Source organism: Egretta garzetta, unplaced genomic scaffold, assembly GCF_000687185.1.
Source record: "Egretta garzetta isolate BGI_Z169 unplaced genomic scaffold, ASM68718v1 scaffold230, whole genome shotgun sequence".
NCBI classification, from domain to species: domain Eukaryota; kingdom Metazoa; phylum Chordata; class Aves; order Pelecaniformes; family Ardeidae; genus Egretta; species Egretta garzetta.
The window spans coordinates 2,304,199-2,317,439 of NW_009258281.1; the positions used below are offsets into that span (position 1 = coordinate 2,304,199).

General features: G+C 43.8%; 1 protein-coding gene across 1 annotated transcript in view; it reads right to left on the reverse strand.

The window, feature by feature from the left end:
• The window catches only part of UNC80 (unc-80 homolog, NALCN channel complex subunit), a 136,217-nt gene that overhangs the window by 58,612 nt on the left and 64,364 nt on the right, over positions 1 to 13,241 (reverse strand). The window contains 4 exon segments of the mRNA XM_035892015.1: positions 464 to 661; positions 3,647 to 3,747; positions 5,259 to 5,462; positions 8,937 to 9,102. Of these exon segments, the coding sequence (XP_035747908.1) occupies positions 464 to 661; positions 3,647 to 3,747; positions 5,259 to 5,462; positions 8,937 to 9,102 (669 nt within the window).

The following is a 13,241-nucleotide window of genomic DNA, read 5'->3' on the forward strand; positions in this document are numbered from 1 at the left end:
CTGCTGAACTGGTCATTAGAAGCGTGTCACTAAAGAGACTGCAATATTAAAGACAACTCTTGGAACAGCTCTGAGAGCTCAGGCCTAAAAGAAAGCAATTATGCAAGATTTTACAAGAATTTCAAGAGCAATTATTTTCAACAGATGGGAAGAAACATGGAAAAAAGAGACTGGATTCCGGGGGCTGGTAAGTGGAGGCCATAAAAGAACATTAAAATTAAAGTCAGGTTATAAGCTTTTACATGACTTTACAGCCACTAAGATTCTTCCCAATCAATACAGCTTACATTCCTTCCATAATGCTTAACGACTTAATAGGTTTTTCTACAGCAGAGCTGTGTTTAGGAAGGGCTGTGTTCATTTTGTCGTGAAAGAACTCTTTGAGTATATTATGCAGTCCTTGAAGGTAATTACGACCTGCCCGGCCAACCCTCAAAACCTTCTGCTTTTTCCATCTACTCACTTCCTTTTGCTTTTTGCCCCTTGCCACACTGTTCAACGTGCTGTTTTCTCGCAGGGAGTCCACTGTGTCTCCATACAGGAGTTTGATGGCCCGGACAAGGCGAGCACAGGACCGGCTGTGATGGAGGTAGCAGTGTGGGTGACAGTAGTCAATGTGGGTACATATGAAACTTTGCTGATTGCATAATAGGATCATAACCTTGAAAAGAAAAAAAGAGAATAGTTACCTATAGAAAAGGGAGTCACACAGAGGGCATAGGGCAGCCAGTGATGGGGACAGTCAGACTAATGTTTCCACAGTCTAGCTGGGGAGGCACAAAGCTCGACACAGCTTTTTGAAAAGGTATGTGTGTCCGTGCAGAGCTCCATATTTGCAGGTGATGTACAGACTAGGTATGGCTAAAGAAACATCAGTGTTAAGAAAGCAGAGGAAGAGACAGAGCTGCTGTAGCTGCATATGTTTGGCTGGTGGCAAGATTAAGGCTGAGGAAAAGAGTATTCCCTCAGCTTGCAGAAAAACTGTTCTTCCACCACTCTGAGATGAGGGCTTAGGCTGGAAATTGTCAGCTACTCGATCCTCATTAAAGCTGCAAGCCCAACAGGTTCGGGGGTTAGTTTCCTCCAAGGAATGGGAAAGGAAATGTCTCAGTATGCTCTCAAGTAGGAATAAGCTGTGCCAGCTGTTTTGCGTATGCTTCCCTCACTGTGCTTGGGAAGGCACATCCAGCCTAGCTTCATGTTAGCTGGCTCAGTTACTATTTCTGGTGCTGTTGCCATATGGCAGCAAGGAGCTGTAAAACCAGTCTCAGGAACAGAGTAAATATTTGGGCATTTAGCTATTCTGAGCCCTGCTTTGGTGCAGCAACACTGCTATTAGTCCCTGAGCTAATTAATTAAAGAGTCTCAGGTAAGTCTACACTTCAGTGACTTCTCTCTGGTGTAACTCAGAGGGTTTCTTCCCAGAGGAGCAGAGCTCAGTCCAGCAGCTCTTGGTCCATTGGTCTTCATGTCACACACAAATCCAGCCATGTAGCAGCACTCTGAGGAAAGCACACAGGCATCCCCAGGCCTACATCCACACTGTAGGTCAGAACTGGCTTTTATGAATCCTTCTCTTCACCCCACAACCTAGTGCAGAAATACCTAAAACTACCAGAAAGAGGCTATTCCACCTTTTCTATGCAATTATTCTTTGCAGCTGCAGTCTGCTGGCTCTCTCAAGTAAGGCAGCCACATCACTCTCAACCCTAAAATATTTAGGCTTCCAGAAAGTCAGGACCTTAATTTAAAACAAATCTGTGCTGCATGTGTGGGATTCTTGTCTTTGCCTGCCCATTCTGGCTTCGTGTTATTTTGGAGTCAATCAGGAATAACTCAAGCCACTAGTGTTGTCTCAATATGCAAATGGTATAAATCTGACCAGCATTGTACAGCCTCTACCCAGCCTCTGGTCCACTGTTATAACCCATCGTTACAGTACACTGACACAGAGCGAGGACGTTGCTCTCCAAGCTGCTGTAAAGGACCAGGTAAAGGAAATGCCGGTGCATGCGTGGAAGTAACTGGAACCAGTGATCCTTCTGAGTGATTTTCTCATGACCATTAAGTAAAGCAGGTTTTTGTTTTGCCTGTAGTTTTAGTCACCATCCCCCCATACCTTCTTTCCAACAAAAAAAAACAAAAAAGAGAAAGTTCTTATGCAATATTGGTACTTGCATGGCATTAACTGAAACAGGTGATTTTTCAAATCTTCCTTTCTCCTATGCAGGCTAATCACATGTAAAGTGAGACAAACCTCTCAAGTTCCCTGCAGTTTAAGCCTTGTATTTATGAGTCCATGCATTCTCCCACATGGAGCAAAGGCACCATGATTTATCCTAAGCTGCTGTCTAGGGAGATGCCTTTATCCTCTAGCAATTCATTGCCTAGTACACACTCTCACATCTTACATACCCAGTTCAGTACACTGGAATTTCCAGATCTGACAGAGGAGTGGGGTAGTCCAGGGATTGAAGGTCTAGCTTGGAAGACATGACATTTAAGTTCCCCGCTCTGCCACCTTTTTCTAAAAAAGACTGTTTTTCAAATCAAGAACTGCCGCAGTATTAGCTTAATCTTGTTCTTGACCACACCCCATAGGAATGGGGGCATTGAGAGCAGACTGTGTGAAACACTTGGGGGAAAGAGGAGGATATCAAATCATTATTGGGCAGCTGTCTTTCCCAAAGGCAACTCAGAATTCAAAAGGCATCTGTCCTCATACACACGAGCAGGATACAATCAATATGTGCACAGGGAGTCAATCCAATTTTTCTGCAAAGCACATGCACACGGGCACACTGACTGTACTGTACCATCATGGAGTGTCACGAGGCAGCGCAGGTAGAGATGTTCGGTCCTTGGATATCAGCGGATCGAACAATGTAGACTCACTCAACTGACTTTTGGCATGTCTAGATCATGGGTACAGAGATCACCAAAATGGATGTCTTAGGCCCTGCATGACCAAACCACATTTGCACTGTTGTACTCCCCGTCTGTTGGATAGCGTTGAAACTACACAAGGCCCTGTTGAGTTACACATTGTGATAGAATGCATCTAATGGAATCAAATAAAATGTTCCAAAGGTATTCTTTTCCCCACAAGGTGTATAATTAAGCTCATTGTTGTAGAGTTAATGGAGACAAAAATATATAAATTGGCTCAAAAAGGGGTTGGAAAAACTCCCCGAGGAAAAATTTTCCGGTAGTTAGTAAACATAGTGGACACAACAGAACCTCCAGCTCAAGTAGCTTCTAAAATGCCATTTCCCAGAAGCTGGGACCCAGCTCACACCATAGCCCATTCTGCTACTTTTCCTGAACTACCCACTACTAACCATGTTGGAGGTAAGATGCTGAGCTAATGGATTTTTCAGCTGAGGTAGCATGGCACACCTAAAGAGAAATAGTCCCTTTTCCCTTACAAAATAAACATATGGAATGGGCAGAGGGAGCAAGACAAAAACTTTCTGGGTTTAGTCTATTTTAGAAATGGCAAACACAATTTCCAAAGGTTGCAGCTTACTTGAGATCCTTGATGCTACATGGAGAAAGCACAGATTGTGATCTCATTATTGCCAGCACAAAGGTTTTCCTACTGAAAATGCCATTCTTAAGAGTGCTACGGGCAACCCATACTTACATGCAGCCACGACATGTTCCGATGATAGTTCTCCTCCGTGCCTGTGTTGCTCAGCACCTCGGGCTCAATGCTAGGCTCGCTCGCACTCCAAGGGCTCCCTTCTTCAAAAGAAAAATACCCAAAAGGTGGTTGTTTTTATTGCTCCCTAAGTGCTTAAAGACTAGGGACAGCACTTGTAAGCCAGGCCAGCCTTGTGGGAACAGACCAGAGTACACAGAATATGCCACACTGGAAAGACTGCATTTGGACACCCCTCCCCAATCTTTGTATCATGCTGGCTTGACAATTAGGAGAACCATTTAGGCTTGGCTCACAGGCCATCTTGTCAGTAGCAAACACTGCTGCCTCCCCACTTTTTTCTTTAATGGAAGGGGAGAAGGTAAACAAAAACCATCAGAAACAAACCATTCAGATGCTGCAAATGGTTGGTTTAGTGATCTGCATTGACTCGGCTCTGTGGTTAAAAATGTCAACAAAAATCCAACCAGAAGTGGCATCCAACTGGAAATGCCAATGGGCAAAGTCACTGCTAATTGCCCATGGAAACTGCTAATGTCATGGGGATGAAAGGGGAAAAAAATCCTGATTCTAGCACACTAGTTCTAAAGAACTCAGGCAAGGGACAGATTTCTCTGGGAACTTCACTGATCCCTGTGTTTCCTCTAGCCGTTTCATAACCTATGGGCCTTCTGTAGGACCAACATTAATGCTGTTAAGCGATGGGTGGGGATGAACTCTAGTTAATCCTTTCTTTCTCTTTTTTAAGTGAACTGTGACTCGCCAAAGTCTACAGAACAGGCAATCCCAATCTCCATGTTCACCTACTGAACCATCTTTTGGGCAACATAAAAATGACCATTAAGCTTGGGAAGTTATTTCAGCTCCAAATGTATCCAAACCATGGGTTTTGGTTAACACCCCTAGCAGAGGGAACCCCTTTAGTTCAACTGTGAGGGAGATTTCTTGTGGCAGGATGCACATTTGGGTTCCATAAGATAAATATATGGGGATCCATCTGTTGAAGACTTAGGCAGGCATCTGTAAACTGTAAAAAATATATGTATATGCCAATATGTAGAAATATTGTATTTAACACATACATGTTATGTTCTACATATAGGAATATATATTACATGTTATACGACATGCCTGTGACATCATATGCTACATAGAATATGAAGTGCATGTCTTTACATATATATATCCTATCTGTTAATATGGACAATAAAGTATCGTATATGCGTATGACCTCATGTATTCATTATATCATATGATTTAGGGGTGTGTGTATGCGCATATACACACGTGCATGTGCTCCCCTAAAGACAGCAAGCGTTTGGCTGGCAGGCACCAGCATTCCAAGAGTTCATGCTCTAACACGGAGCTCTGCATTGACAAGCTGCGCGTGGAGCCGACGCTGCACCCAGGATTTGAACTGTGTTCCTCCCAGGCCCTGGTTCAGGCTGTCCCTGAAGAGGACTCTCAGGTTTTTCCTTGGCTGCTGGGGTGGGGGGTGGGGGTCCTCTTGTCATTTCTAGCTCTGCTGCAATCACATCAAGAGTTTAGGTCCTGCCTATTGTCCCCTCCCTTTCCACCCACTCGTCTAAGTTACCTATATCAGTGACAGTGTCCCTGCTGTGGGACAGCTGCAGCTCCTCATTCTCAGACTCTGAGTCCTGCCGTGATAACTTGGTGCTCTTTAGGCTGCCGGCCCGGCGAATGCTGGAAAGGGAACCCCCCTTCTTCACCCGGAAACTGCGGGTTCCTTTAATCTGGAGCAAGCGGGAGCCTCCTATCCTGATCTTCCTGCTGGGAACTGTATTAAAAGAATAAAAGAGGACTTTTTTCCCCTTAATTTTTCCCCATTTAAAAAAGAAAGATATCCTGGCCCTCCCCTCCCTCCCGACCCTTTGCTGCCAGCCTGTACTGCAGCGTCTTTTCCTTCTACCAAGGAATGTGGGGCCAGAGGCTCCCTCCAAAGCCACCGCCAATGCAGCTCTGTCAATCAGGCAGTAAAGATGCTTTACGGAAATGTGCTCAGCACCTCATTTCCTGGAGACCTGGTACGTCACCTCAGGCCTTGTCTGTATTTGGAATTAGCCCTCGTTCAACCACCAGCAAGTAGAGTCAGCTGCTCTAACAGAAACCCAAAATGAGGACAAGGAAAACCTACGATTCACACCAATCTGAATCAATTCCTGCCATGAAACAGGATCTGCCCAATGGATGTAAATTGCAGTTTTCTTTGCCAGCTCCCGGGGTTTACATTAGCGCAGAATCACCTCTTGCTAGGGATAGATGGCTGAATCCCAAGCACGAACAAGGCGCCATGGACAAACCTATTTTCCTGTGGGCCTGGGTTCTGTAAACCTCACTGAGCTCTGCAGTAGGATCAATTATTTATTCATACAGCACGTGTGACTGCAGAAGGGTAGTCTGCTTCATGAGGTTAGCACGCAAGACTTCTTTGAAGTAAGAAGATTTGCATAAATCCGTGTCTCTGCATGTTACTCTTCATCATTAGAATGCTTTAGAGGAAACGGGAGCACGTAGATCCTCTCCTTCAGACAAATCAGCAGCTTTCAGGCATTAACAACATCCATTGACACTCTGCATTTTTGATGAGCACAGACATGAAATGGTTCAATGTTGAAAGCACCAACCTTGTTCAAAGCACTTTCATTCTCCTCTTAGTTCAAAGGCAGTACATGGCAGTATGTCAGTCCAAATGTTGCAACACTCAGTCATTTTACTGCCGATCTAATCAGGCAAGGCCATGTGTGATAGATTACCTTTTGGTGTGTTGCTGAGCATGAACAGGATACAGCTTTTTGGGTACCACAGGTAAGCAAAATATTTTAATAGAATCGTATTTTGGCTTCAGGAAAAATTGAACACACCTTTACTCCTGAGAATGCCCCTAATTCCTCCAGAATCCAATTCCCACTCCCATTTCCAGTGGCCAATGTCCTGGCTGAAGACAGCTGGATAGGTTTTGAGAGCTACTCCTCAGTCCTCATGAATCAGCTGGGCAAATCACTGTTGAGTGACCAGAGAATCTCCCTCCAAGTGGCCATGCTGAATTCCTTAGTGATCACTACTGCTTGAATTCTGTTCAGATCAGCCTGAATACAGTGGCTCAGTTCCCCCGAATGCCAAACCATTAAGCACTTGTAACTCCATTTCATGAAGTCTGCAGAATCCCATTTTAGCACCCAATCAGTACATATGATCCTCTGAGAGCCTGCATCTACCTAGCTTTAGTGTCTGTATTTCAGACCTACCTGGAGCAGATTCTATGGTAGCTTTTGGATAGCTGTTAAGCCACGCCTGGGGTGAGCAATGAGAGCAAAGGTTTTAACACTCCGGAAAAAATGAAAGGAAACAGATTAGTACTCATCAAAGAGGTTGAGATAAAGGAACCTGTCACTGCAGGCGAGAAAAATTTAGTTACATTCATGCAACAACATTTTCTTATCTAGAAAAGTCTAGACTATGAAAGATGCCTCTGCATCTGTTATGTTTTGCCCAGGTGGACCCCCAGAAGAATATGCTGTGGCCAGAGAAAAGAACATAATTATTGTAATTTTAAAATATAACATTATCTTGCATTTATATAGCTTCCAAAATATTGCAAATACATTTTTGCTAGAGTCTATTAGTGTATTAGGATTCAGCCTTCCTACCATAGTCACTTTTCCCATCTCTAAAATGTAGTAAAGAGGCAGCTTTAGTACAGAAGTACTACCTGACAGCTAGGGAAAAGGGAGAATGGGAAAAAAAACCCAAACAACTGAAACTGCAGGGAAAACGTAGTTTAACAGAGTCGAGGATGCAGAAAGTTAAGACTATCTTTGCAAAAATAACTCAGTTCTGCATTATGCCTGTAGCACAGTAACACATGAAGGAAAACCTAAGTCAGCATCCTCCCACTCAAGTAACATCCCTGTGGATGGGACTGCTGCCTGAGAGGATGGAAAGTGGTTTCCAGTGATTACCATAACTATCTTCAAAAAAACCCAAACCCAAGCCTTTCTTCATCTAAATAGTTAGAGACATCTTACCCCACTGATCCTAGACTATCGGGCAGACCATAAGGCTGTGTGCTTCTCTGGGCTGCCAATATGCCAAGGGCACAAAAACCGAGGTTGAGCATGAATTTATCCAGCTCACCTTGCTTGGGTGGATACCTAGCTGTCTTCATAGGAGTAACTGTCCCACCTGACACAATTTTGGAGGCAGTTTTACACCATGTAATTCTTGGAAGCAGTTCTTACATTTTCTCCAGTAATTGTGGCAGGGTCACAGCTGAAGACCACGCAAAATTTACCCGAAGCCCCCTGAAGTCAATAAAAGCTCCTCTGAATCATTAATACACATTACAGTTCCTAGAGGATTACCAGCCACAGACCCCACCCTTTTCAAACAAGCATCAAACATTTATCCTCTTCAAACAATCATCAAAGTTATCATTCAAACATCTGCACCTTTATATGGCTATTTATGTGACAGAATTTAAACAGCTCTAGAAAACTTGTTCAAGGGAGAATCATTTACAGGTAACTGGCAGTTTAGCCTCTAATTGCAAATACACACGATGACTGTGTTATTGTATTGCAACACTTGTACCATCAGATAGTATGTGAGATTTGCATGAGATGGCTCAAAAATGGAAACAATCTGCTGTTCTCAGCAAACACAGTGAGCTTGAGGTTTGCTTGTACAGTATACAGTATGTTGGTAACATTAATCTGCTAGCCATCAAAAGCCACATAAATGTGTGTTTTTCATGTGGTAGCAAAGAATTCAAGAGATCAAGTGATCAACCACTAATTCTGAGAGATGCCATGACTTCCAAACCAGTACCGATTTTCACAGAAAGATCCCAGTCTTCCCCCCTATCTGTGGTTTTCCCAAAATGAAAAATTTTAATCAGAATAAAAACCAAACAAGAACTCTTTTGATCTTTATTTTTAAAGTGAATCAAATAGTGATGCTTCTCTCAGCATCCCGCTGAGACACAGTTTCAAACAAGGCATCCCCCTTTTTAGCAGTCTTGCAATGCTCTCAATCGGTTTCAGTCATAGCAGTGTTTTATAAAATTTAACATCTTTGCTTCTCACATTTGTTGTATTGAACCCTGAAGGCCAGAAGCATCTCAGAAATTATTCAAAGCCATGTGACTCCATGGCCGCCTGCTTTTTAACACAGTCTATGCAAATGAAAACATAAAATCAAGCGCCACTTCACAAGCCCTGCGAATACAAAAGCCTCATTGTGCTGAACAAACCTTTTTTCTCCTCGAAGCCAGCCTCAGATTTGAGGGTGTGGCTGCTGCTGTGCAGGGAATCCTTTGAATCTTCGTTTTCATCCAGAACCCCAGCAAAGCTGATCTTTCTTTCATACCTGTGCCGGTCCATCTCGGGGTCCAGCCGCAGCCTGCAGCTCTCCAGGTCCTGTAGCAGAAGGTAGATCACAAAGATGTGAAAGCAGGATGGGCCCCACCACTTTTCACAGCAACGTAGAAGCTTCAGGAAGAACTTCAGATGGGAATTTTTTTCTATCACACAGTTCTCCGTCTACCCTGGACACTTTCTAATCCAATGAGTCTTTGGGCTTGCAGCACACTGAGCCACACTCACAGGATGGCAGTGATCATGCCCCTGTACCCTGCACTGTTGAGGCTGCACCTTGAATACTGTGTTCAGTTTTGGGCCCTGCACTACAAGAAAGACGTTGCGTTGCTGGAACATGTCCAGAGGAGACCAACAAAGCTGATGAGGGGTCTGGAGCACAAGTCTCACAAGGAGCAGCTGAGGGAACTGGGGCTGTTTAGCCTGGAGAAGAGGAGGCTGAAGGGAGACCTTATTGCCCTCTACAGCCCCCTGAAAGGAGGCTGTAGTGAGGTGGGTGTTGGTCTCTTCTCCCTGGTAATGGGTGATAGGATGAGGGGAAATGGTCTGAATTTGTGCCAGGGCAGGTTTAGGTTGGACATTAGGAAAAATTTCTTCACTGAAAGGGTTGTCAAGCATTGGAATGGGCTGTCCAGGGAAGTGGTCAAGTCCCCATCCCTGGAGGTATTTAAAAGATGAGTAGATGGGGTGCTTAGGGACATGGTTTAGTGGTGGGATGGCAGGGTTAGGCTAACAGTTGGACTTGATGATCTTAAAGGTCTTTTCCAACTTAAACGATTCTATGATTCTACGAATTAACAGGTGTTAACACATGTTTCTGCTTAATGCTGCTGAGGGAATTGGCACCCTGTCTGCAGGTTCATGATGGGGAAAAAACACATAAATGGTCCCTAGTGGATAGGTGGCAATAAAAGGCGGCTGTTGCCCAAGATGCTGGGTGGATGGTTTGGTCTCTACTCCAAAAGGCTCCCTGCAGTTGACTAGGGAATGCATTGCCACTGTACACATCAGAGGCAGAAAAGCTGAGAGAAAGCTAGCTGACAGCGTGACAGCCATGCCGACACGGCCCAGAGCAGGCTTGCTGCATGCAGATCAGGCTGAAAGGACCCAGTGGAAAACAGGGAGTAATAAAAATGTTGGCTACACTTAAAAAATGCAAAATAAACAGCATTGCACCAGAGAGAAAATAGTTTGCACCATCATTTTCTCCTATTAACAGAAATGGCACCATTTGTGCCACCTGCTGGCTACCAATTTGGGCCAAGAAAGCAGAAATCCTAAGATTTCACAAGCTATGGGTTATAATCTGCTTTCTCTAACCACAGCTAGCAGAAGTGGTAGAAAGACTGTGAACTCCCACACTGGCAGACACAATTAAATGATGGGCTCTTTAAGAACATAATTTGTGCCTTTTGACTGGGGATGTCATCAGCTTTGAGATCTCCCCACCCAAAATGTAACCAGCTGAAATCTAGGATGACACAGAGGTCCTTGCTGTGAGTAAAGAGCTGATGAGTGGGAATGGTAACATCACTGAAATGATCCAAAATAGTTATTCTGGATAAAATTCTGTACACTCAAGAGATCTCATACAGGAATTTGCAGACAAAACTCCTATGGCAGTTACTGGGAGCTACTGCTGTAATGACAAAGTTGGCTACTCTAAGAGTTGGTTCGAAAAAAAAAAGGGGGGGGTTTCTCCAACGGGTTCTAGACTGAGCTGTGCTGAAATGCGTTAACTAGGCTGGTTAACACCAGCCGAAGCTCCCAAACCATTTGCAGATAGATTTGTATCTCCAGGGAAAATTATCATAAATGATAGACAGAAAATCTAACAGTTGATTGCCACAAGGGAAATATTTTGACTTTACTCAATAACAAAACCTGAGGTATAAAAAGGCGGGTGCCTGAAGTAATGATTTGTAGAATTTTTAGCACTGAAAACTTCCATGTAAATAGTTTAAAACATAACTAACACAGTTCAGGATATGAAACAAAGGCTAAATCATTTCAGAATAAAAATCTGTGATCAAATCTGTCTGGATTACAGCAGCTTCATAAATTAGCATACATAAACCGAGCCACGATAGCAGTAGAGGTATATTCCTAGGGCATGGTCAGAGTTCCCCTCCCTGGAGCATTTAAACACATTGCTTCTCCCAGCTGTTTGTCAGCTTACACTGGAAATTGCTGCCCCCACAAACTAGCTGACAGAATGAAATACATCCTCTTACCACACAGTTAGTCTGACTCTATCCATCTTTAGCAACTGCTAAGCTAAAATGAATGACTTTCCACTGCAGCAAATGACAAGTTCCAGTTCTCTGCCTCTACTGCAGCAGCAGCAGGCTTCAAGAGAATGTATTTGTCACTGCTGGCCATTTGCAAAGTGAGTTTGTGTCCACCCCACCAGCTTCAGTAAAAGGCTTTGATGGCAACTTCAGTCAGGACTGCCTACCTCACTCAAACATAGGTAAGGGTGCTTATGCCCTCAGCCTGGTAAGTCTGGATGGCGTGTGGGTAGTTAAAGTGGTTCACCACAATTAGTTCAGTTGCAAATGCTCCAGATCGTCAAGGCTGCTAAGTTCGTGCTCATGCCTATGGAACAGGTATGTCTGCAAACGCCAAAGGGAGTGAGATTTGCTCTACTGGAAATTCAGCTTTATGGACCATGACATTATGTACCTGTTTCTCTTGGAAAGAAAGCATCACTCCATAAATACAGAGACTTAATGTTTTAATCTGAAGTGTTGTTGGCTCTTCTCCCCCTCCCCCCCTGGCCCTGTGCTAAGTTAGAAGCAGCACTCTTATGGCCATTTTCTCTAATAGGCTCTTGCATAACGTGACCTTAAGGTTTTTTCTGCCTACACATTGCAGAATAGTTCCTCCTCCTTCTCTCCCATATACAGGACTGAAAAGCTATTAATCAGTTGCATTTCTATCTATCTGGCACAAAAGCACAAATTTTTGTTGACCTTCATCACCCAATATATTCTTAGTTCGAAGCCTAACTACTTTACTGAGATGAATTCTAAGCCCTGGTATTATCCTGCTTTTGGATGCAGTCATTTATTACGTGGTAAAAATATCAACAAAGTGTTTAAAACTGGGGGCTGAGTCACTTCATCATAGGTCATCTACAGCCTTTGAAACCAATTTCAGAACCTAATTACAATAAGGCCCAAGCAAATCAGCCTGTCAAGCACAATTGTCATCAGCAAAATTTGATGTCAGTCTGTCATTAACGAATAACAGAATAGTAGGGCTAAATCCTTCATGTTCACTTTGAAACGCCTCATTCTTTCATTATATTTTTTACCCTGCTTTCCTAAAGAAATTAGGCTTAAAAGCTGAAAATGCGTGTCTGCCATTCAGTTCTCATTGATTCAGTGTTAACCACCTCTAAAGCTGATGGCCACCTTCAATCCAATTTGACAAAAGATAACTGAGTGCCTGTGTATTTTGTGAATCAACAGGCCAAAGGCAATGTTAAACCACATTATTAGACATAAGAGAATGCACACAAGACTGAACCACTGGAAATCAGGTTTCATGGGTTCTGCTATTCACAAAATCAGTTGTCACCTAATCAGTCATTTAGCTAGCTATTCATGCCAGGATTTGCCTGTGCCTCTCAGTATCGAGGAGGTTTATTTCCTTCCTTGCTTCTCTGCCTCTGTTTATTTCCTTTCTTCCCCCAGTCCCTTCAATTCTGTTGTCTAATCCAAGCCAAAAATTTGCAACATTTAAGCTCCAGCAAGTTCTCTGCAAACCATCCTCTTCCCTTTCTCCTAAGTGCCCTGTTCAGTTCTCTGTCAACTGGCCCTTCTCATCACCTAGGTAGCACACAAGCTCTCAATTCCTGCAGTCTGTCTGCCACACCTCTCAGGTCCCCCCTGCTCAGTTTCTTAATCCATGTGCTGCCCTCTTCTCTATTTTGAAACTTTCTTGAGCTTCCGGTACATGCTGTGCTTCCACAGTCTTACCTTCTTAATCAACCCATTTGATGTGCCCTGCCCCTCCTTCTGTTCTCCAGACAACAGCCCCTTTCTCCCTCCATCAGAGCTCTGCTCGTGTTATTTCCCTACCCTACCCCTCCTCAGACAGGCACAGAGCCCAAGGACTTCTGTGGGCATGGCTCCCTCTCCAATGTGTATTGTCCACTTACCACAAGAGGCTCC